Source organism: Toxotes jaculatrix, chromosome 7, assembly GCF_017976425.1.
Source record: "Toxotes jaculatrix isolate fToxJac2 chromosome 7, fToxJac2.pri, whole genome shotgun sequence".
NCBI lineage: Eukaryota > Metazoa > Chordata > Actinopteri > Toxotidae > Toxotes > Toxotes jaculatrix.
This window is the reverse complement of record NC_054400.1, coordinates 25409127-25434050: the sequence shown is the minus strand read 5'-3', so window position 1 is coordinate 25434050 and position 24924 is coordinate 25409127. Positions and strand designations below refer to the sequence as shown.

Below are 24924 nucleotides of genomic sequence, written 5' to 3'. Positions count from 1 at the left end.
AGGAACATTGAACTGGCAATTAGGAAAGAGGGAGCTGTATATCCAACACAATGAATGCGCTGTGCTCAGTCTCCTTCAGCCGTTATGCATTGTTGCCTTGCAATGCCTTGGAGCCTGCATAATCATTAATAACCGCAGCTCTTGTTACAGTATTTAATGCAGACCTCTGGAAAAAGAATGAATGTTGTTGTACACACACTCTGCCTCTTCTTCTTCTTCTCTAACTTTGCTGACCTCTCTCCAGTGAACGGCGGCTGGTCCCTGTGGACGGAGTGGTCACCCTGTAATGTGCCATGTGGGCGGGGTGTCCAGAAGCGATCTCGAACCTGCACTAACCCGGCTCCTCTGAACGGCGGGGCTTTCTGTGAGGGCATGTCCGTACAGAAGATCACCTGCAACGCGCTGTGCCCAAGTCAGTTCCACTTAAACTCTGCATAGTTTTTACACAGGAAAAGTATAACTTTATGGATGGAGTTGTAAAAACAGAAAAGTTACTTTTCTCTAGGTGTCAAAAGTTATTAATACTCGACTATGAATGATTCAGCTGACTTGTCAAAGATTTAAAAAAAAAATAATGATCACATTTAATTTACGAATGATATTAGTGGATGACAAGCCATTAATTATTTACACTCCTAGCATAATTTTCCTTTCACTTTTGTTACCTGATGACATACTTCAATACAAGGTGTTTTTAAGGTGCTTTGCAGCATCGCAGCATGTCACCCACATTAACATACTAGACATTTATCCATTGCTGATATCCCAGAGTGACTTCAGTGACTCAAATGAGCTTACATTCCTGCCTCATTAGCATTACAGACAACCAGTAATAACGACTGTGAGGGACAGGTCCATAGTGACCTGACAATATTCCTGTACCAGTGGGTTGATCGTGTTATAGAGAGAGGAGTGCTACATGGAAGAAAATAAAACAAATAAAAAAAGAAGAGGGGATTTATGATGCAAAATAAAGTGACAAGAGGAAGCAGCAGTGAGAGAGGGGATGTGACTCAGTGTACTGTGTGATTCAGGACGAGAAGGTGAGCTGAGGTACTTCTTGAAGAAATGAGTTGTTACCCTACAAACAGGCCAGAGCAAACAGGGTTGTTCTGGCTGTAAGGATGAGGTTTGTTCTCACAAAGGAAAGGGTTATCTTGTAGTGTGTGTGCTGTAAAGAAAAATCTGCAGGCTAGAGGTATATTTCTACAACCATTTTTTAAAGACAGGGCTGTTATGGAGTCAAAAGTAGTCCTATTAGTCCACAACCATTTTACCTATTGCATTTAGCACAAATTCTGTATTTTGAGCTAAATGCTAATGTGCTGTGGTTTAGCAGGCAATGCTAATGTGACCAACTTAGCAATTTTCTCACTAGATTTGGAAACTTTAAAGACCCCTTTACACAGAGTTTACTGGAGTGTTTTCACTGCAGTGTTTGGATCCTCTCTATTTGTGATGCAGTCTACAGGTAGGTTTAATGATAATGATCATTTTTTTGGATATATGTAAATAGAGTAGTAGTGATATACAAATTAGCATTAGATCATCTAGCAACAACTTCACCAGGATTTAGCTAGTTTCCTTTGAAAATAGCTGGCAGCACTGTGCTTACCATGGTTACCATTTAACTTTAGCATGTTCAATAATACACTTTCTCTTGCACTGTATAATTAATGAAAGTGGGTTTTTTGGGCACCAACCAGCTGTTTATTGCTGGTAACAACAGAATGATAGTAGGTCTCCCATAGCCAGTTTGATTCGTGGTAACAAAGTTTAAAAAAAAAAAAAAAAAAAAACAAGGACAGGTGACTAATTTTAACAAGAAGCCAAGAAATTAGAAAACATGTTCCTGGTAAGAGCATTTTAATATTAAGTCTCCTGCAGCCAGCTTCAATGGTACCAAGTCCAAAAATACTTAAACAAAGAAATAATTTAGCTAATTGCTGGTTAGCGAGCCACACCGCAGAGATCTCCTATGAGGCTATGTAAGTCATGCAAACAATCCAACTACCAAGCAATTATACACAATTATACAAAATCAATTATGTATTTGGTTTGGCAGTAACATTTTGAGGACACATAATTGCTGCCTGGAATACGTCCAACCAACTCAACCTATTTTGCAGATAAGTGCATTTTAGGTTAGCACTGAACAGATTGCAGATATGTACAATATTAATGTTTGCTGATAAAAAAGCAAACATTCAGACAGTGTTATGTTTTTTTTTTTAACACATGTATCTACTCGTTGTACATAAATGTAACTTTAAGGAGACAAGCTCTGTACGCTGATGTTTACCTCAGCCAAATAGGTTATCTCTGCCTGAAATACGTATGTAGACCTAAATCTCAAATCTGTGACAGGCCTGAACCGGCAGGATGAAATCAGATATGTTTGATATCTACAACCCGATATACAATGCACAGAAATAAAAACAAACAACTGCTGTGTTCATTCTACATATCAGCTTAAAGAAGGAAGAGAACCAATAAAACCAATAAAAGTCTTCCTAAAGAAGCTGTTTTAATTATAAATATTTTAAAAAGAGACATTGATCTGGCTAAATTAAATGTAAACTTTTGTCAGTTTTTAACCTTTTCTCTGTAGAGCTATACCAGACAGAAACAACTGACTCACAGATTGGTCATCATAAATTTAATAAGGCAAGAGGGAACACCAGTGGCAAAATGAGGCAGTGAGATGACACAGCGTTAGCCTGCAGAGGGTTTTTATTTTTATCACAAATTTTAATATACAGTGGCTTGCGCACTTTATCGTGTCATAGATTCAAATTTAAATTGATAAAATTTCCACTTCCATTTTTGCCCATTAATCTACACTCAGTAGCCCATAATGACAAAGTGAAAACAGGTCTTTAAATGTTTAAAAAAATAAAACACAGATATCTCTCATTTCTAAAAGTATTCAGAACCTTTGCTGTGATATTCCAAATTGTAGTCAGGTGTAACTTGTTTGCTTTAGTTATCCTTGAGATGTGGGCAGAACTTGAGTCCATCTGTGTACCTAAAGTTTCATTATTCATGCTGCATGTTACGACAAAAACCATGAAGTCATGAAGTCTGAGGAGCTCTCTTTGTAAAGCTTTGACTGTTCACAGGAGCTCAGTGCCCTCAACAATTGTGAAAGGGAACAGGTTTGGAATCATTAGGACTCTTAGACCCTAGACCAGAGGTGTCAAACCTGTTCCACAAAGGGCCGGTGTGGCTGCAGGTTTTTGTTCCAACCAAGCAGCAGCACACCAGACTTGACTCATTTAATCAACTGATCTCAGTCTTCAGAAAGCTGATTGGTCAAACTGTGTGTTCTTGATTGGTTGGAACAAAAACCTGCAGCCACACCGGCCCTTTGTGGAACAGTTTGACACCCCTGCCCTAGACCTTAGATTTGTCTGTCCAGCCAAACTTAGTAACCAGAAGAACATTGATCAGGGAGGTGACCAAGAACCAGACAGTGCTGCCCCTGTTCTACAGGGGGTGCGTCTAAGCAGCAGTGACGAGTCTCTGACTGCCCTTGAGTGGCCCAGACTTTAACCCCATAGAGCATCTGTGGAGAGAGCTGAAGATGGTAGTTCACAGGCACTTCCCATCTAGTCTGATGGAGCTTGAGAGGATCTGCTCGTAAGAATGGGATAAACTGTCCAAATCCAGGTCTGCAAAGCTAACAGAGACTTATCCAAGAGGACTTTATTCTCTAATTGCTGCCAAAAGAGCTTCTACAAAGTACTGAATTAAGGGTCTGAATATGATTGTAAATTAGATATTACAGCTTTTGATTTTTAATAAATTCGCTAAATGTTTTGAAAACATGTTTTCGCTTTGTCAGTGTGGATTATTGAATGTAGACCTGTGGGCAGAATTTGCAATTTTATCCATTTAAAATTAAATCTAGAACAAGAACTGTGCAAAAAGTGAAGAGGTCTGAATACTTTCTGAAGCTGCTGTGTTATCTCTCACTTATAAAATTAAATGTGTGCTCTCTCTTCCTTATCTAATCATCTTGTGTGAACATATTTCCCTCCTGTGAAATCCATTGTTTCCAGTCCAGTGCTGAAAGCAGTGCAGTTAAAAATAAGCTTAAATGTTGTGTTCCCTAAACCTGATCAGCCTGTTGTGTGAGAGCACAAATAAAGTGTTGGTGTGGAAGGTGCCAGACTAGTAGTTGAAAAAAATGTAGGTGGAAACATAGGATGTAAGATATTCATAAATATCAAAGAAGAGAAAGGAAATAACGTTTTGTAAAAAATTCTGAAGTGGTAAACATTTTCTTTCTTGTACATTTGCCACACTGTGTTAGTACGGTTTCTACCTTGTACATACTGAAGTCTGTGCGTCTAAGTGCATTATCAAAGTGTGAACGTATGTCAAAGGTGTACGACTCGTCTATACGCTTTGTCACTTCTCTCCAGTACATTGTTGTGCATCCTGTAGACACAGTAATTATATGTAATTTTCCACCTATTGTCTTTCCTTTTTCTGAAATAGCTTGGATTGGTTCAGAGGTTGGTGAGGTCATCCAGTGAGCCCGCCACGATCCACTTCATTCAGTTTGTGAGGCTTCAGGCTGCCAAGGCACAGATGTGGACAGACAGTCAGGTCTAGTTTAATGGCAACAGAGAGCGCCACAACAGGAAGAGAGGGAGACGTGGAACCGGTAGAGGTACAGAAGTCAGGTGCAGGGAATTAGAAAGAATCCCGACACTTAAAAGTTTGTAAAAGAATTTATGGTTTTAAATGTAGCTTATATTTTGTTTCCTTTTTTTCTTTTTTCTTTTCTTTCTTTTGTGTTACATTAGTTTCAACCGCAATTAAATTGGAATTTAAAAGGGAAAATTGTTATTACTGGCAAATATTAAAAATATCAGAAATATAACTAGATATCTTCCAGTAACATGTAAAAAAACAAAACACCATTTAATCATCTGTACTGCATACAGCATTCAACAGGTACCCCCCATTTTGTAATGAGCTGTCAGAACAAATTTGAACTGTTTAATACAAGCATAAGTAAGAACCAGTCATTGAACTCAGAAACGTCTGAAACACAGTGTATTCCTATTACGATAAGTTGTTAATGACTTTGTGTATTATGTTATCCTTTTTTTTTTCTTTACAAAACACAACTTTCTCACTTCTTCTCAAAATGTCTGGACAAGCCGCATCATTTTACATAAATAATTCAGGACTGAACAAACAGATATTTTTGCCCTTAGTGCTAAACTTTAATTCCATTAATCAGTAAATGTTGTGCATATCTGACTTTCAAACCTAGGCTTTTTATTAATGCACACACACACACAATATACAGTTAAAGAGACGTGTATCTTTTTATGAAGGTGGCACTGAAAGCGACACTGTCAGCCGCCTTCGATTTCTGTGCAGAAAGAAACTCTGATGAGGTCGGTGATCAATAACAATGACTCAGCTTTTGCTTTTCAAGGTGCAGTAATGTCTGGCTTTCAAAACTCACTTTCTGGCTGCTAGTCTGAAACAAAAAACTGGAATTTTTAGACACTGACTGATGTGTGGGTATCGAAGTTTTCAACTAGCTGCCTCTCGCTGCCAATTAAAGCTGTCAACCTTTAATACAGCTTTAAGCTGGCGGGGGGGGGGGGGGGGGGGGTGGGGGGGGGGGGGTTGTGTTTGCAGTGTGGACTTCACATGAAAATATAATTAAGGGCAAAAGAAGTGGAATAAGAATTTCTTACTTGAGCAGGGATAAGCAGACCTGTGCCGCCTCCATAGCCTGTAGGCCTCACAGAATGACTACAGATGTATGCGGCAGATAGGGAAGCAGGTGTCGCCCGGTTATCAAGGTTGATCCATGTCTTTGTGGGAGGAAAGAGATGCAGAGAGGAGCAAAGCGTAGGCTGCCATGAACCCAGCTGTCTGAGCTGCTGACTGACAAGCCCGTCCAGTTCTGACAAGCCAGCCTAGAGCGTTGCCTTAATGACGGTCTGAGTGCAAAGAGAGCACAGAGGATGGATGAGGTCGGAGGCCGCACCACGACAAGGCAGATAGCCACTTAACAAGAAATGGCAAAGAGAGAAGAGAATATTCATTGAGCTGAAACTCATGTTATAGAGACTTAAGTGCTGGTGGAGAACAGGTGATTAAAACTTAAAGTCAGTGCAGACTGTGTATTGCACAGTCCCACTGGGTATTTGTGACAATCACATCTACACCTAATTAGTTATCAGTTACGTGATCTCAGTCTCCCTAATGTGTCAGCTACCATCGAACAGAAATATGAAGGGGATTATGGGAGATCACAGTTTAATTTGAAATGTGAATTTTTACTATGTAAGGAAAAATTAAAAGGAGTGACTCTTCTCTACTTGTGCTACTATTACGCCACATTTTAGCATGTCACAGATGAACAACAGCTAGAAGTAAACACACCAAACCTCGTGGGGAGACATGTTTGTTGCTTCCTGTTTCTGGTCCTGTTCCACGAAACGCAACAATATAAAATATGTCAGTGATATTTCTTAAATGGACTCTGAGGCTGAGTAAGACCAGACTTCCACAATATAGAGGTTTGAGACCAAGTTATACACGTACACTAACAGGTAGCCTACTGTCATTCAGTCTTACAGCTACAGTAACAATCTTTTTGGAAATGTCGCTTATATAGTTTATGGAATTCAAGTTTAGACCTATAGTTTTTCCTAAGTTCATTAAAACATTAACATTTGCCATTTTAAGTTTCTATTAAAAAAAAAATTCTCAAACACAAAAATCATTATGTCTGCTTAGCTGCCAAAATGTCACCAAAACAAACTAATGAGTATTTGGTAACCAGCCAGTTTAAGAAAACAGATATGCAGGATGCAGTGATCAGCAAAAACATGACGCTTGGATTGTGAAAAGCTTCCAAAGAGCATTAAAAGTGATGCATTTGAGTTTTGCAGCGGTTACAGTTTGTCAGGCTCTATCTATTGTGTGCCAGTAGGCAGATGAGCTCAGAATCAGAGCAACAAGTCATAGAGGAAACAGCATGCACACGCTCACCAGTCAAACTCCGAAGCACTCAGCATTCTCTGTGCAACATAAACACATCGTTTGCATTTCAAGTAGCTGAGAAGAAACCACAAACAAATGCAGAGCGTAGGTAGGGCCCGTGGAACATCACAAAGGAAAATTACTTTCTCCACTGCCCACAAGACTGTATTATGGATATCGCAACTGCTGCCAAAAAATCTTCAGGCGCCATATGGTCTCCCACTATTTGTTAAGCTAAGCATGATGAGCTCTTCCTTGATCAGATGACAGAGCATGGCGGAAGAACCCCAGCTATTAGCATGCACCAAGCTGTCTTGGTTTCATAGCCTTGCATCAAATCCCATTATATAAACAGGCCCGGGGGTTAATGGGGAGAAAATGTCTCTCAAGCTGTACCGTGTGTATTGTGTGTCACACTGAATATGTGTGTGTGCCCACTAAGGACTTTTTAAAATGCTGAACGTGTGTAAATATAGCACCAAAATGAAAGTTGACCCAGTCTCTGCAGTCATGTGATGGATAATAGTACCAGCTTTCCATTTGAAATTTGGACATAAATGTCTTCACTTTTTTAAAAAACAGTTTGACATTTTGGGAAATGTGCTTAAAGACCAGAGTCAGGCTGTGAACAGAGTTAAAAAAAATTTAACCACCAACAACTCTAAAGCTGACTAATGAGCATGCTATTTCTTATTTTCTAAGCCCATTTAGACAGAGAAATGTAAAAATAAGAATTCAGGGCAATTTAACCTGCTACCTGCTTCCCTCTGTCTTATCAAGTCCATAATCCAGCTTTGTCTCTTTTTACAGTTGAGAGGAAAAACAACAAAAAACAGAACATATCTTAAAATGTCTTATTAGACATTAGACTAATCAAGCTAATCAAGTAATTGTGTGGTTTTTTGGCCTTTGAGGCTGGAGATACACATGCAGCAAATCCGCTAATCTTTCTGTCCACGCGTGTCCTCATGTTGCAGTTGACGGAGGCTGGGACGAGTGGAGCGAATGGACCATATGCAGCAGTCAGTGCGACAGGCAGCGGAGTCGGGAATGCAACTCACCAGCACCCAGACACCGAGGCAAGATGTGTGAAGGGAACAGCGAGGCCACTGAGAACTGCACAGATGGACTGTGTACCCAGAGTAAGGCCTCTCTCCCTGCTGGGCACCACCATCATCATCCTCATCATCATTCTCATCATTTTCCTATCATTCCCATCATCATCATATATACACTCACGGTAACATGGCAAATTATCACAGGCATGTTGAACAGGAGGTGTGTGTTGGAAAGAAATCACACTGTGGGCTGACACAGATGCCCAGTGCATGATAATGTCAGCACTCTTTCTCCTGTGAGCTGCTCACTTGACACATTGTATGTCATACTGAATCTGCCACAGGGTACGAAGTGCAGACGTTCACTCTTGAATGATGCTTGATGTTTGGAATGAAATGTCATTGCACTGTTTGGGTCACGCACTTGCAATGACTTAAAAAATTTGAATTTTTTTTACTCACTACCGTGAGCAGTAGTATGAAAAATGACTACAGTGTAGGGCTGAATGATGATCTTTTACATCAGAGTTGTGATTTGAAGGGTTGCAATTTTCAAATCACAAGAAGCACGTCTCCGTTTTTTTTTTTTTATTATTACAAATCTTTTCTACACATGCACTGTTTTTTTTTTAAATGCATTTGTTTTTCTTCAAATACACAAGCATGCATGAATATCTCATGCAATTTTGTTTTACAAGTTTACAAAAGTTGATTTACAACTACAAACTTTGGAATTATTCACTTTACAAGCTCAAAATCGTATTGACTGTAATTTGAGCCCATACAGGTCCAAAAGTCTGAGACCACGTCCCCCAATGAAGTGAAAGTGGTCTCAGACTTGTGGTCCACGCTGTACACACTGGTATTGTAACATCCACAAAGCAGCTGTTACGTTGTTTATTTTCTCATTCAATGGCTTAAAATGGGAAAACTTCAACAAGCTTAACTTCAGAGAAAGCAGCTGAATCCTTTTGTATTTAGGAATTTATTTATTTATTTATTTATTTTATGGTTGACACAAGTGCATGTTGTTTATTACTATGTAGATCACCATTACTGGAGTTTAGTTTCCAAAACACATTATAAAAATCATGTTTTGTTTTCCTCATGTTGCTCAGTCCTGTTAGAATATGCCTGTATTATAATATTCATTTTAATCTCCATAATATACATTTGGAGAAACTCTAAATATGTGAAAAAAAATGATGTGCGACTTCACACCTCTTAAATAAATCAAACTTGTTTTTTGGACGTGTGTTAGGAGACGATGAGCTCATTCAGGCATTTGCATTTAGCTTTTTGCACCTCAGCACCTTTATCTGTGGTGATATGAGGACAGTAATGATGCCTGTACGGCCATTATCAGATACTGTAAATGATCTGTGAGCGCAGCCAGCGGAGGAACTTCACTACACTCAGGATTGTGGGTCTGAGACCACACTTGTTAGTCACTTCGCATAGGCTCAGACTTTAATCACCACTTTCTCTCCTCTTTGTCTCATTCTATCTCTCTGTCTTTGCAGAACGAAAGCTGCTACATGACGTTAAACCTCAAAGTGAGTCTTCCTCTGTGGATTTCTTTCATCTTCAACTCCCAGTCCTCACCTGCCACTAATATGTAATGCCCTGAATTCAGTGGGCAAGAGATGATTTATTCTAAGTATAAAGTTAGCAAAAAAAGGAGTGCCAGTCATTTGCATTCCCTCCGTGCATACTCTGGAAACAGAAACATCACAAATTACCAACAATTAGTTCACCTTGATCTGATCGACTCCTGTTTTAACCCAGCAAGTGCTCATTTGCATTCCTGTCATTATTCAGTACCCGACTTTTATGACAACCGTGACATCACAGCTGTGTTTCTACTTTGAGCCAGGAGATATATTGGTTGTGACAAGTGAACATGTGCTATGTTGTGGAGGATTAATGGGTTGTAATCATTGCAAACGAGCTAATTTGACCAATTTACGGCGGTGTCCTCACATTCCTGTGGCAGCCTTCAATCACTCACCGGAGTTAGCCTGGCTAAGTGACTGTCAGGTGGTAGCTTGAGTGCTTTCATTAGCCTGCCAGGTTAGTGTAAAAGTCGTGCCTAGTGTGTTCTTTACATGCTTTAAGGGAAGCTGGAATGACTGAACAAGGAGTGCGTTAAATTGATATCTGTCAAGCAATCACCCTGCTAGGAACACTGGGAATTCATCTGCTTCTGATTGGTCCTCGCGACAACTGGTGACCACTGGCCACACCGCATGGACTCTATAATTGCCTTCACAGTGAGATATCCATCATAGCTATTGGATATAGACCGGTGGGTCTAAAGGCAGTTTGGCTAATCACCCTCCATGTTAGCAGCTTGAATGTGATACAGATACAGTTTAGAGTAACGGCTGGACATGTTCATTTATTCCTATCTGTGGTGCATAATGTAGCATAGAGAGATAAGACAGATGGTCTGCTCCATCTCACCACTTTCCATTCTTCTCGTTTCATTTCCACGCTGGAGCCAGTGTAACACAATGTAACTCTTGCATGTGTTTGCCCTTGAATGTCTACATAATAACAGTATTGTCTTCACTGCTTTTCTTCCATCTCCCCCTCACTTTGTCTGGATCTTTATTAATACAACAAACACAAGGCTCTTTTATGTGCACCACTTAAAAAGAGCCTTTCCCTCTTTTTTAGTTTATTTTTTTATTTTTTGCAAAGCTGCCTTCATCACAGTAAAAAAGAACTGACCCAGTTGCTGGAAAAATTTCAGAAGAACGTACTTATATACTGTAAACTCCTAAATAGTGACCTGGACTTTTACTTAGCACAGTGGCAGATAGATATTTAGGCTTACATTACAGACATGCCTTCATTTCTAATTTTCCAGGTATTACAATCTTAACATGTACAGCATAGTAATGTGGAATTAAGTACTGTGTTTTGGTGACGGTAGTTTAAAAAAACACTCCACATAATTAACAATGCAGTCCTGTATCACTGCGGTGGAACCAGAGATAGTCTTTTTTATACAGCGATTGTAGTCTTCAGGGACTCAAGTGGCATCACTTGAGGCAGTTTATCAGATTTTGCACAGCTGCTTCTGGAGAAAACAAAAAACTTTATACAGCTGTGTTTAATATCACAGTATCACAAAGAAACAAGTGGAATTCATGATTTGTATACAGGAAATTTTGCTATGTGATGTGTTGTCAGGCTACAGGTAATTACACCCTCTTCAACGTTTTACCCATATTTTATTAGCGACTAGCCTCTATTTGTTTGTGGTGGCCCAAGCTATTATTTGAGACCTGGGCATTATTTGATAACCAGCGTTTATATGAGATTTTACAGTACCTCTCCTTCTCCATGTGTCTTGTGTGTTCCAGGTATGGACAGCTCCAACGACATAGCTCTGTACTCGGGTCTGGGAGCCGGCATCATCGCCGTGGCAATCCTCGTAGTGGCCGTCATGCTGTACAGGAAGAACCACAGCGAGTACGGAGTGGATGTCATCGACTCCTCTGCGCTCACAGGGGGATTCCAGTCTTTCAACTTCAAGACCACCAGACAAGGTAGGAAAGAGTGCCATAAACTCCATGCTGACATGTGCCGACATCCCCAAGGCCAGAAGCCAGCGTCATCAAAGACCTCTGCGACGGGGCCACCCCGGTGATTGATGGCATTTGTTTACATCGAGCAGCATGGCGTGCAGCCTCCCTATTTGCCTGGGATTTATATCTCCATAATCAGTGAAAGGATCTGTCCTCCTATTTTGACAGACCTGCTCCACTGTTATTGTGAAAAAGGAGATAATCAATCTTTGATAGACACCAGCACTGCACCATCCCCTCCCCGCGGACCACACATTTGACTGTCAGGCAACCAATCTCCTCCATCAGATTACACTGGCCTAAGCCACTGATGGATAAATGTGAGGGGTATGGAACAGTGAACATCAATTCAATTTTTGTTGTGCACAGCAATAACTTCTGTTGGTTATGTGACTGTGGCTGTCCCGGCCAGCCTCGCTACAGGCATTCATATTACTGTCACTGACACTTCTGGGTTAGCGCAAGTGATAGCCATCGTGGCGATGGGTGATCCATCCTCGCCGCTGTGGTGACAACGCTGCGAGAAGCCCTACCGGAGCCCACAGTGTGCCCCTGGCTCCCTCAAGGCCCAAGGAGTCACTCAAGCCCCACCCATTGTCACGCGATTGGAAGGATGTGAGGAAAATGGGTGGGGGGGGCCGGGAGGTGGTATGAGCCGGGTCTACATTCAGCAGGTCATCAATCCTATTTAAATAGGCCACGTCTCCCTGCAGCCTGCCTGCTGTGCCCTCCACCGGCCACAATCACTCCTTTCCATTTTCCTCTCTATCAGCCGGCCGAGGCTCCCCGTGAAATGAAGAACACTTCCTCCTCTCTCTCTTCTTACAGCGGCCCCAGTTTGTTTTGGAGGAAATTGTTGAGGCATTTTATATCAGCCTACTTCTGCTGCCGACTGCATTGTTAACATTTTATCATCCTTTACATAAACATAGCAGGAAATTAAACACTTCCTCTAGGCAGGAAAAAGCTTTAAAAGTGTGTGTTTAATTGCAAATCAGTGGCTTTTTCATGCCTTATAATCACCAGAAAGAAAAAAAAAAAACTTAAATACTTAAAGAAGTTCTTAAATGCTTTCGGATGGCTCTCTGCTGCCGGAGCGGCTGGAAGGCAGAGTGCTGAATGAGTCTTTGGACCTGACCCTGTCTCTCCGCATTACTTCTCCTTCTGAGTGATTTTTAATCAGAGGCCCAATTCCAAACCTATCCCTCAAGGTATTCAACCTGAGGTACATTTCATTAACTTCTCTCATCTCACCACTGCCATTCCATTTTCGCTGCGCCATTCTTAAAGATGCACACTCAAGCGATAATCAGATCATTCTCCACTCGACCGGAGTGGAGAAAATTTCGCAGTGATCGAATGTCAGCTGCAGAGGGGTAATGTCCACCGGGCTGCAGCTCTGGCCCGAGAGCTGGATTATCCGCAGAGTCGCCTGTAGGTTCGCTGTCGCTATTAGACTGTTAGAAATAAATTTTTTATTTCTCGTGGAGCATGTTCTTTTTTTTGTTTTTTTACACGCAGCGTTATCTTAGTAACAATTACCTGAAAATGTTATTCCATATCACATCTGCTCAGGATTTGTTTCATTTATAATGCAGGTGCAATCATGAGGCATGGTGGCACAGTGGATAGAGCACATGTGCAAGATCACTAAAGTCACAGGTCCATTCCCTGCAGCAATATCAATATGGAGTACTGAAACAGATAATAACCTTCATACATCTGCATTCTCACTGTTCAGGCTGAATTTTACAAGGCGAATAATGGGTTTGTTTGACAGACAGATAGTTAATTGCCAACTATTTTGATAATTGATTAGTCATTGAGGTCATTAATCAAACAAAAAGGCCAAATACATTTCTGGGTCTTGTTGCAGATATAGATAATGAGGCCTAGAATCTGTTTTCATGATAGTACATCATTACATTATTATCCATTTAAAACAATGATTATAAAAAAAATAAAACTCAGTTCCCCTTTCTGTTCTGTATCAATCACAAAGTTTAATTTTGTTTTAGACAAAACTTTGTATGTTTCAATCATTCATCAGACTAATCCTCAGCAAGCTGCAGTAGCTAAGAGGATTTTAAATGGATAACAAAAATTAAAACATAAACAAAAACAAAGTGAAATACAATATACATAGTTATTTGTATTTACTTTTTTTATACATTTATTGTCATAATTAAATAACAAACACTTGTGATTTTGATTTTAATAACTGAGTGAATAGTTTTTCAATGTGACATGAATTTTCCATGCCGTGCATGCTGCAGTGAAAAGTGTAATAGATGAATAATAAAAATAACGATTCATAATAATAATGATTGCAGTCCTGCTCACTGTGATTCACTGTGCATTTGAGCAGCAGCACAGTTAGTAGAATGTGACTACATTTCTGGTTATTTTATTGTAATATGACAGGAAGTTCTGATGGAAAAGTTTTTCAAAACTAACACATACACTAACCCAAAACGCTCATCACAAATCACGCCCCCAGTAATTAACAATTTCCCTAAAAATAAAACAACATTAGCCTCCTGCCTTGCACCCCTCGCCAGGCAACAGCTGGGCAGCAAGGACTCAGTGACTTCGCCGTTATCTTGGCATGGCTCATCCAGGGGCGCCGCACATCTGAGTCTGCCAGATCGATGCGGCGCGCTCCTCGCTCCATTTGGCAGTGTCGTCACATCTAATAGCCACAGATGAAGACCCCCTCCACAGGCTGTTGAGTCCACACTGGGAGCTGAAGCACTCCCCCTCATTTACAGAGCAGTCACCTAGACCCATCCTGGCCCTCCCTCCTGTCCTTCAGGAGGACGACTCGGTGTCCAGAGGAGCTGACTCCAGCAGATGGATTATGGAGATCAAGCTGTGTGTGTTCTTGGTAATTAAATCTAACGCTCTGACCGTGGCTCCGAGCCCTGGACCTTCTGTCCAGGTTGGGCTCCCTTACCTCTGATGCACTGATCACCTGCGCGGACATGTTGTTTTAATTGATGCTGGAGCGTCACTGGTCAGCTGCAGGAAACTGTGGGAGAAGGAGCCCAGAGATGTGTCTCTGAAACCTGATTTGAACTGGATTAATGTTACCTGGGAGCATCCAGGACTGCTGTATTCGTTCTGAAGATTAAAGTATTTTAATCTCAAATCTGCTATGTCTGCTTTTTGTAAAGTAACAACTCTGTTGACTGTAACATACTGTATTATGCTGCAGACAGAAATCCTGTGGTAACATTTAATCCATGCAAACTGAGCCGCACATTTTCTTTCTTCTTTCATCTTTTTTTTCTGTCATGGAAAATGATGGAATTCTTGACACGATTTTCAGCTTTTAAACCTTTTAAAATTCCTACTTTTTCTTGGCTAAATCAAGGCCTAACAAAAAAGCAAAAAAAACAATCTTGACCTTATTTAGTTGTATCTGGGACACCAGTGAATTTCATTATCCCATGTGAATAGTGCTGAGGAAACACAGCGGTTGGGCTTTGATTCATTAATTAAACGAGTTCCCCATATAATGCGAGTCCCATGCGAACAGGGCTTTTAGGTGACTGTGTGGTTATCCTATCTCTTCATCTCTGTAGGCAACCCGCTGCTTCTCAACTCCTCGATGCAGCCTGACTTAACAGTGGGACGGACATACAGCACTCCGCTCTGCTTCCAGGACAGCACAGACAAAGAGCTCTTTGACCCCCTGCCAGACATCAAGGTCAAAGTTCAGAGCTCCTTTATGGTTTCACTAGGTGTGGCCGAGCGTGCGGAGTTCCACGCCAAAGCCCCCGCCGAGACCTTTCCACGGGACCTGAGCCGGGACTACTGCAGCACCATGGACAGGCGCAAGAAGGGCCTGCTGACCCTCAACGGGCCCTTCAGCACCAGCAAAGAGCAGCTGAGGACCTCGGGTGTGTTCGGCTACCCTGGAGGGCGACTGGTGGTGCCGAACACCGGTGAGTTTCACAGGAAGTAGATAAAAGCACTCACTCAGTTTGTTAGTAGGAGCAGCACTGCCTCAGTCTTTCTTTGTGTTGATAATGAAAAGCAGCTCACACACTATGCACTTGGTTTCCATAATGAGAGGCTGCAGTAACTTCTCATTATAGTAGCCATCACAAGCCAGCACTGTTTAACATTCGGTGCAGCTTCCCCAGAAAGTCTCGCAACACAATAAGCATCTACATTTTACTCCAATTCCATGCTTCTTGTAGTTGTAAATGGTCTGCTGCATGTGCAATCAAGAAAGTACAGTTTTTCATTGTTGTGTTTTGTCGGCAGACAAAGAAAAAGTTGTGCAGTGAAAATTCTCAGCGCTAGAAGGTGGTACACCGCCTAAAAACAGACCCGGATCAGTGACTTTCAACAAAGGGGATGAATAGAATAAAACAGAATGCAGCTTTGTTGGCACCCTATGGTGCCTCTGTGAGTTCAGGGTCTCAGACTGAGGGAATAAAAGATGAGAACTGTCTGTTAGGATGCTCATGGCTTTATCTGTTTTTCTGACAGATACATTAAGCAGCTCAGCTTCGTCTGGGGTTTCCCAACTATATTACAGTCCCTATCAACTGTCCTAGCATGCTCTGTCTGTGGGCCTACAGTTCAGGTGACCAAAGTTGTCAAGTGGACACTCAGTCCATGTTTTGTAAACATTTTTTTTTTTTTAATTTAAATTTGACTCAGAAACTATCACGTCTCCTAAGAAAATAATGATTCTTGAGTACTACTTCAAAAATTCCAACAAAACACTTTTTTTTTTTTTTAATCTGCCAGAACCTAAGAGCACCAGCTACATCAAAGTTTCGAGCCAGTAAGGTCTCATAAAAAGCAAACACCCATAGGCCGATTTATGTATTTTTAATATACAGTAGAGTTACAGACCGTTTAATAAGCCATGTTACTGTAAAGCATATTCAGCAGTCAGCTGAGTCAACCAACATTAAGTGCACATCGATTTGGTCTTGAGTTTTCCTTTGGGGAATGTTTCAGTGCTAAAGACGTGCATATAAAAATTTAGATAATTTGTAGAAACAGTCTTAGAAAAAACTTCTAAGATCAGTAAAGAGTAACAGACAATAGGACCGTATCAGTATATTTAGATATGTTTATACAATTCAAACAATCATTTCTTTATGCTCACTAACATTAACCTCCAAGGCAGTAGTTTTGTCCTTCTCAGAACGGCTATTTTAAGGACGAATATACAGCTTATTTTTGTTTGTTTGTTTTTTATCTTCTGGCCACTTTACGTAAAATGGAACATAGACCAGAACATCTTCTTAAAGTCTGTTATCATACGTATTCATACCAATGATGTATGCTCCTCTGTCCAAATTGTGTCCATATCTAATAGTGTGTGCAGACGTTGTGCAGTGGAGTAGTAAGAACATAAATCAGTACAATGCGACATACATGCGTACTCTGTACACACATACACACCAATATTTTAAAAAATGTGGCTCTTGTGGTTCAACAGTTCCACTCAGCCAACCACCCCCCGCCCCCCCTCCAACAATTCCCTACAATTCTGTATTGAAAATTTTAGCAGCGTGCATTTTTGCTGTGTAGCCTTTAGGAGATACTATGAAAGAAAGTTGAACGTGGTCTCAAATGCAAAAAGAAAAAGAGGTCCAGAACAAAAGTGTTAGTAGTGTAACTCATATTAGTGCATCCGCACACTCCTTAGTCACCGTGTACTGTAAGCTGTTGCTGATCCATCATTGCCGTTGCCAAGGTAGGTAGCTATTTGTTATTCCTCCACATCCTCGCTGGCTCTCTCAGGCAAGCAGGGGTCACGCTGTCATCATGTCCCGCCAACACAAATGGAGCGATTGGAGGAGTTTGCATGGACTGTTACAGTTGTCTCGAGGTCAACAGTCCGTGCGAACCATTGCACTTACAGCCCTCTTCTGTGGTCCTTAGCCGGCGTGGAGAGGTGAAGTGAAATCAGCCTCCTGCGGTCATTTTTCAGGCTGAGGGTCTGAGTGGAGGAGTCAGCGCTGTCAAGAGCAGCACTCACGCGGCCTGTCTGTAGGGACTGCTATTCATTAGACTGAATAGCCAGCCATATGCAGCACTTCACTGCAGATTACTGAAGCTTTCTCGTCACCTTAGTGGCAAGGAACCAAAATAGCAACATTCCTTACATTAGCACACTTTACTTGACTTTTAGATTAAGTCTTTTAAAGCATGGATTCACAGAGATTACAAAAAATATATTCCCTTGATCACCTCTAGTAGTATATAACCATTTAAAGACTTGCATTTTATTTTTAGCCTGGGTTTTCAGATATCCACCTCTGAGATTTCTGCCTGCAATCCAAGGCTGAATAGAATCGTAAATGGTCTTCACAGAATTGAAAAAAATAGCATTTAAAAAGTTCAGCAGCAACATCTCTGTCCCCCAAACAATGTCCCGATTACTCCGGATAATCCACAGACCTCACACTGAACGTTTTAATTGGAACTACTTTCTACCGAAAACATAGTTTCCAGGTGAGGAGTGTGGCCGAGAGACTTATGGAAATAAATACAAAAATGGGTAAAGTAAAAGCACACGCAGAACAGAGCTTAGTCACCAAGACAACGCATATGTCACAAGCACAACAGCAAGTCAAGAAACACCAACCTGGCATCACATACACAGCATGAAGAAACATGCTGCACACAGGAGAACCTGAGTAAATACCAAAATGCTGCAAGATGCAGCCACTACAGAAGAAGTTCCAAGGGCACACTCCAAACTAAAGCTGACAGCTTGCACTCATTTGTTTATGAAGTACATGTAGCTAAAACTAATGTAGTCTAACACAACAGTGCTTCACTAAGTCCTACCTTCATGAAGGTTTATAACTGTTTTAGAGAGGTGTCAGCATTTTGGAGGCTGAAGACTGTGGTGGTGTTACCTTGTGTTGTGTTATATGGATACAAGGTTCTATTGTTTTGTCCAATCCATTTATATCAATGAGGGCAGGCTAAATAACAGAAACACCTTTCAGTAGAATACACAGAGAGAGCAATGCAGTTCAACAGCTCCACAAACCACAGCCTCCAGAAGGATCATAGAGTTGAATCAGCACCTCTTTAACATTATGGCCTTCATGAAGAGAGGATTTAATGCAAGACTGTTGTGTTAGACTGCATTAGTAGGTGTTCCTATTAAACTGCCAACTGAGTGTATTACTGGAAAATGAGCTACTGATATTTATTTGTAAAGGCTCTGAGACTCTACTGTGTCAAACAGCTTTTAACTGTGAGTGATGGGTTCGCACGTGATTACACAAGAGTTTTGGTCATTTCAACTTGAGAGATTCCTTCATTTGTGTTTTGTTTTTTTTTTCTTTTCTAAATGGAAACAAGTGACATCATGCTTTCCATACACCAATCAGAGTTTAGCATGATTAAATCTGATGACACTTGTTACGTTGTTTGGTCAATCAAATGTCTCCGTGAGGCAGATTTGTAGGGTTTTTGATTCATAAATGATTTTTTGCTTATTTATCATGAATATCTTTCTGTCTATCTATCTATCTATCTATTTATTTCACAAGCTGAGTAGTTCTCCCAGTAGTACTTCTCAAGTAAACTTACCTTTACCTGTGAAATCAGTGAAGTTCCCCTTTAATACCACACCAGACATTTCAGTTGCCTTTGACTATGTTGAGTGAGAATTTTTATTTCCACTATTCATTGTATGCTGATATGCAGGGGTTCAGTGCTGAATGGAGCAGTCTCCTCTAACATGCGGCATGGCATGTTTATTTAACAAAAACACACTGGTTAAAAATGCACATTTCAAAGACGGCTGAGGTATTACAAAATATTCACTCTCCATACAGCTGCCAAAAACCGTCTTTATCTGTCATCTCCCACTCTGCTCCTCTGAACCTTTTATTTGTAAAGCAGGGCTTTTATATGCTCCCTGCTCTTCGGTGTGAATGCTTCACACAGCGGCAGATGAATGGCGTCAGGCAGTGCTGATGAATAGTGGTGGGGCAGTTCTGCTCTGTTGACACGCTATCAAAAAAAAAAAAAAAAAGTCTCCACTTGCTTCTTGAAAGATGTTGCATAATGAGAAGTTTAGTAAACGTTGCTGGCTGGGAGATCAGAATAAATACAAAGATTGTTTTAATTCTTCTAGATCAAAGGGCATAATTCAGACAGACAGTGTTTACAACATAATTCAGATCCATCTATTTTCTGAAGCCATTTATTCCCGTTCAGGCTGAGCAGGTGAAACTTGACTAGGATGGATCTGGTTGTTTGTTTCACATTCTGTCTTGTCTGATTGTTTAAAGTAATAAAAGTACACTATAAATCATTTAAAATCTGCACAACCTAGTAAGTTCCCCTGCTGCTTTAAAAATGTGTTAAAACTGAACTAACAATACATGATACATGAGCAGTGTTTGCATGTGCTTAAGTAAGTGTTTTTTTTTCATTATAATTTTTATTAAAATTCATTATGTTTCTACTAAAAGTCACAATGTAATATTTTATTTAGCCACTTAAGTTTGATTTACTTTATTCTTTGATGTCCCACAGCTCTCTCAAGTACAGTGAAGCTCATATAAATATTCCCATAACCCCTGCATGTACGACAAGCTGTAAGCCCTTATTTTGCCCCATGCTGTCAGGCTGCGGGCGTGGCTGCTGTTGACACATTTGTGTGTGTTTTCCAGGGGTCAGCCTGCTGGTGCCTCACGGAGCCGTGGCTGAAAATATGTCCTGGGAGATGTACATGGTGATCAATCAGGGAGAGGCAAGGTGAGGCCAGAGTTTGCCCAAATATCATTTCAAGCATCTGTCTGTCTGTCAGTCTCCCTCTATCTTATCATCCATCTCCCCTGACTCTCCATCCTCTGTCCTCACTGTCCTGTTTATCTCTAATTATTTACCATCCTCTGTTACTTCCATTACAGCCACAGCATTTAGTCATGCAACATTCACTTCTCAATACTTGATTGTCTTAGAAATCCTACTGAAGCAGATTATAAAGTTATGAGTTTCATACACTTTCTCATTGGTGGGTTAATTACCACAGAATTAGATTTAAGCACACTGATGTCAAAGAACTGTATTTATATATATTTATTTTATATTTATATATACATATCTATACATATATACGTATATATACGTATATATACATATATATACATATATACTTTTTTTTTAATTTGGCTCTTTACTGTCAGTTGTGAGTTCAGTTTAATGAGCCTGTGTTTATTCTCACGCCTACTTAAAGACAAATTAGAGGATTTATTATCAGTGTCTTTACAACCTGTAATTTAAACTTGTTCTTTGTTCATGCATTTTCTTTCACACCATTTATGCAGCCCTTTAGTTCCCGCACAAGTACTTGCTTATTGTATTAGTACACCAACATGTCACCATTGACTGTTGGCAGTTGTAGCTTCTATCTTAGATAGTCAGATTCTGAATGACTGACAGATGTAGTACGAAGTAAAGCGACAAATCCTGTAATTAGCTTAAAGGACATGAATGGATTCTGAAAGTGCTTAGACTTAGACCAGAAAATTTTAATTTACATAGCTGTTCCACTCACTGGGTGACTGTATCATGCAAGCGTGTTTGCAGACATCCAGTCCACAATAGGCCAATAGGTATCTGTGCTGTAATCACCTGTGCATAAGTCACATGGAGTCAAAATCTGGATCTGCAAAAGTTTGTTTATTCTCAGTTACACATGGACACTTTCAAAAGATCTCAAAGCTGCTTTTATTTGCTGTTAAATGAATATCTTTATCGTTTGTGATGGGTATTTGTGTTGGGCTGGTGTTATACAGCATACTGCTAATCATCAACAAATCCCACCAAAAGACCAAACCAACAACGTGTTCGTTCGTCTTTCAGTACTACTACTGTCATTGGCACTCAGCCCCCAAGTTCATTGGTTAACTATTTGTGATTCACATCGCACATCGCAGCTGTATCATTTTAAAGACTCAGTAAATTTCCTAAAACAACAAAGTCACTGTAGCTTTTAACAAATGTTTTTGTCTGGAGCTCTTTTCAGCTGCAGATTTATCCACATTTTGCTGCTGCAGTGAGTATTTCCAGCAGCAGGAAGGTGTATGTGGGACTGAGTCAAAAATGTTAATCGTAATGGAGGAACATTTCACCCAATGCAACACTGTGGCTCACTGATTTTTTTTTTTTTTTTGAATAGTTTTTTGACAACAATGGAGCTCTATGGCACAGAGGAAGAAGATATATCACATCTGGACACACACACACACACAATACCTGTCAGTAGGATACATTCATTGTTGGGTTGGGTCAGCTCATGGGATCTGTAGACAATAAGGACAGTACAGAATATCTCCACCCTTATTATACAATAATTACTGTTTAAATCAATCAATTCTTAAGATGAGTTTATAATTCAAATATTTGCCAGTTGTCCACATGGTTGTTTCTACTTTGAGAAGGCTGCTAATATTATTATCATTATTATTAGTAGTAGTAGTACTAGTAGCAGTAATGATAGTAGTAATAGTAGTAACAGTGGTAGCAGTAACAGTAGCAGTTTCCATGCAGTGATCATCAGTATTATCCTTTAAATAAACAGAGGGTAGATGTGTGTGACCCTCCCCACGGCCATCCCCACATCTCTGTGTGTTTACTGGCTGGCTGTGTGACAGATGGGCCCAGCAAGCACTGCATCCTATCTCCCACTCTCTATAGGAGTCCTCTAGGTGTCACGGTATGGGTGTTCATTTCCAGAAGCCCCTCACAGGTGGTAGTCTGGGCTTTGATGTCGCAGCTGCTGTGGAAAAACTGAAGTTCATGCCGCGCGACCCCGGGGGGGGGGGGGGGGAGGGGGCTCTGCAATAGAGTCCTTCATTTAGCCGACCGACTCGTAGGAAGCAAAGTCAAACCTCCAATCCTCCAATCTCTTTCTTGTCCTCACTACTCTGCCGAGAGTCAATATGTAGTTATGTACTCCACTCGGTGTCAACAATGTGGTGCTCTGGGAGAGAGTCACGACCCGGGAAGCTTGTTTAAACGATGATGAATGCGGTGATGAATGGAGCGTGGTGCTCTGATGGACATGCACAGCGGAATAGAAGGCGCAGACGTCTCCCGAGGCCTTTCATCTTGGCAGTACGCACATTATGTATTCTGATCACAGCTAGGTAATGACCCTTGGATGGACTGAGCTTCTCTCTGGGGGGTTTCGCACACTCTTCCTCGCAGATAGCCACGAGGGTTTCCAGTTTCCTCTGAAGTGTCACTGTTTATTTGCACCGCTCCGCTTGAACAAAGTCACTAAAGAAAAGAAACCCCCTCCAAATACACACATTAGAGGTAAAAATGACAGGGGCTTGGATTGCCTTGACGGGGCGCTGAAATAATGAGATGCAAACAGCGCTGGAAAGGGTGAGTTACATCTGTCATGTCATTTCTTTCATTTAAGGTCAATTTTAAAAGCAAGCAGTCAATTTTCCTCTTTAAAGAATTATGATACAAAACAAACTGACCTCAGTGAATGCAGAGCAGCTCCTCTTTCATCTCAACAGGCTTACAATACGCTACACAGAGAAATTCCTCTTTCCGCGGTGTTGTTGAAACGAATAGTGCATGTGTAACCCATGACATCTTTATAAATCTTTACAAGAAGTTCTTGAGCTGTCTTCATCTCCTGTTATAGATTCCTACCTGCAAGCATTAAGTGTCTGCTTTCTCCCACTGGCTTATCCACCTTTGAAACACAATAAAATATTTCAGGCTCCAAACTGACAGTATTTGGTTTCAGCCACAGCTGTGCTTTTCAAGTGCTTATTTTTTTTTTTCCATTGCTCTGTGTGAGCAGAGAGATGTTTACTGTAGACACCCATATTTCTGCCTGTGGTCTGTTGTGCTTGTCATCTCGCCAGCTGTCAATCACTGTCTACATCCTAGCAGGCCAGAGGACATGCAGAGAATTGTATCCTGTATTCTTTCAAGCTGCATCGTCCAGCCCCAACCCCTGTCCAACCTACTTCTTCACACTCTCATGGAGTCCCATTATAGCTTCTTTAAAAAAAAAAAAAAAAAAAAAAGATGTGTTCTTGAAGCTTTTCAAAGGCTCATCTAAATCTTTTGAAGGCGCAGTTTTGCTTAGGTCAGACATATTCCCTTTGCCTCTGAGGTTATATGAGCACTTTGTATTGTAAGATAAATCCCTCAGCCTACTGAGGCAGAAAAAGCTTTGTCCTGGTAGGAAAGGAGCTTTTAATGATGAAACTAGTTTCCATATGTGCGCTTTATGAAAGAGGCACAGTTGAACATTTGGGACACAGTACTGTCTAGTATTTGTTGTTGTCTAGACAGTCCCGGTTTGGTTTTCCCTCATAAAGGAGAAGAGGAAAACTCTGGGAACTCACACAGAGCATTGCAGGATCAGTTTTATATAGTTTGGGGGCTAAAATGATAATCTAATTTACATGGTTGTCAGTAGAAGTCCACCAGTGCATGGCTTTGACATGGCTTCCTGCTTGGATGCCTGGCCCTCCAGTCAGAGTCCAGGCTGCCCACAGTGGCTGACCCAGCTGATCTGTTTTTCTGGATGGAGGGCTGTGGCAGCTCCTGCTCTAAGCTGTCAGCTCTCATGGTCCATAGACCTCACAGCACAGATCTCTGGAAGGACGAAACACGCATGGTTTCAGTTCAGAGCGCACAACTCTATGTCCCTGCCAAGGTGACATTACACTTTAGAAATAAGTGCCGTCAAACTTCAAACTGAGATCTGTCTTGATCTGAAACGTTTGACTGCTCCAGAGATGGAATCATTCATTTATCCATCTGCAGTATGATGAGGGCAGTGGTGTTCCCCCTGCCTCTTACACTGTATGGCTTGTAGGGTGCATTGTTTTAGGGCACCCTCTCTTTATATCAGCACTTAGTTTTTACATGTTTCCATGTGAAGAACTAAAATGCAATAGCCAAGTAGTAGGTTCAGTACTAATCACAATCATTATTTTACCATGGTAACTATAGATATATGGTAATGAGTTATTCCAAACACCCCATGGGAGCAAATTGAAAACTTGAAAATGTATGGTTATAGGACATTCAGCACTGTTAGCCTACTCTAACTGATAAGCTTATAAAAAAATGCCATGAAGCTATGGAACTCAACATTTCCTGTGCAGATGTTTCACATTAAAATGCCTCCATTATCTCAAGGAGAATATCTTCCTTTCTGGGTAAGGCTTTTAATGTGAGACATTTTCAGGAAG

At 40.8% G+C, this 24924-nt stretch overlaps 1 protein-coding gene across 1 annotated transcript in view; it reads left to right on the top strand.

Annotated features, from left to right (window-relative positions):
- unc5db (unc-5 netrin receptor Db) overlaps window positions 1-24924 on the top strand; it is a 161228-nt gene that overhangs the window by 110421 nt on the left and 25883 nt on the right. The window contains exons 7-12 of the mRNA XM_041042882.1: window positions 245-412; window positions 8004-8168; window positions 9608-9640; window positions 11459-11644; window positions 15271-15633; window positions 20359-20443. Of these exons, the coding sequence (XP_040898816.1) occupies window positions 245-412; window positions 8004-8168; window positions 9608-9640; window positions 11459-11644; window positions 15271-15633; window positions 20359-20443 (1000 nt within the window). The remainder of the gene's footprint in view (window positions 1-244; window positions 413-8003; window positions 8169-9607; window positions 9641-11458; window positions 11645-15270; window positions 15634-20358; window positions 20444-24924) is intronic.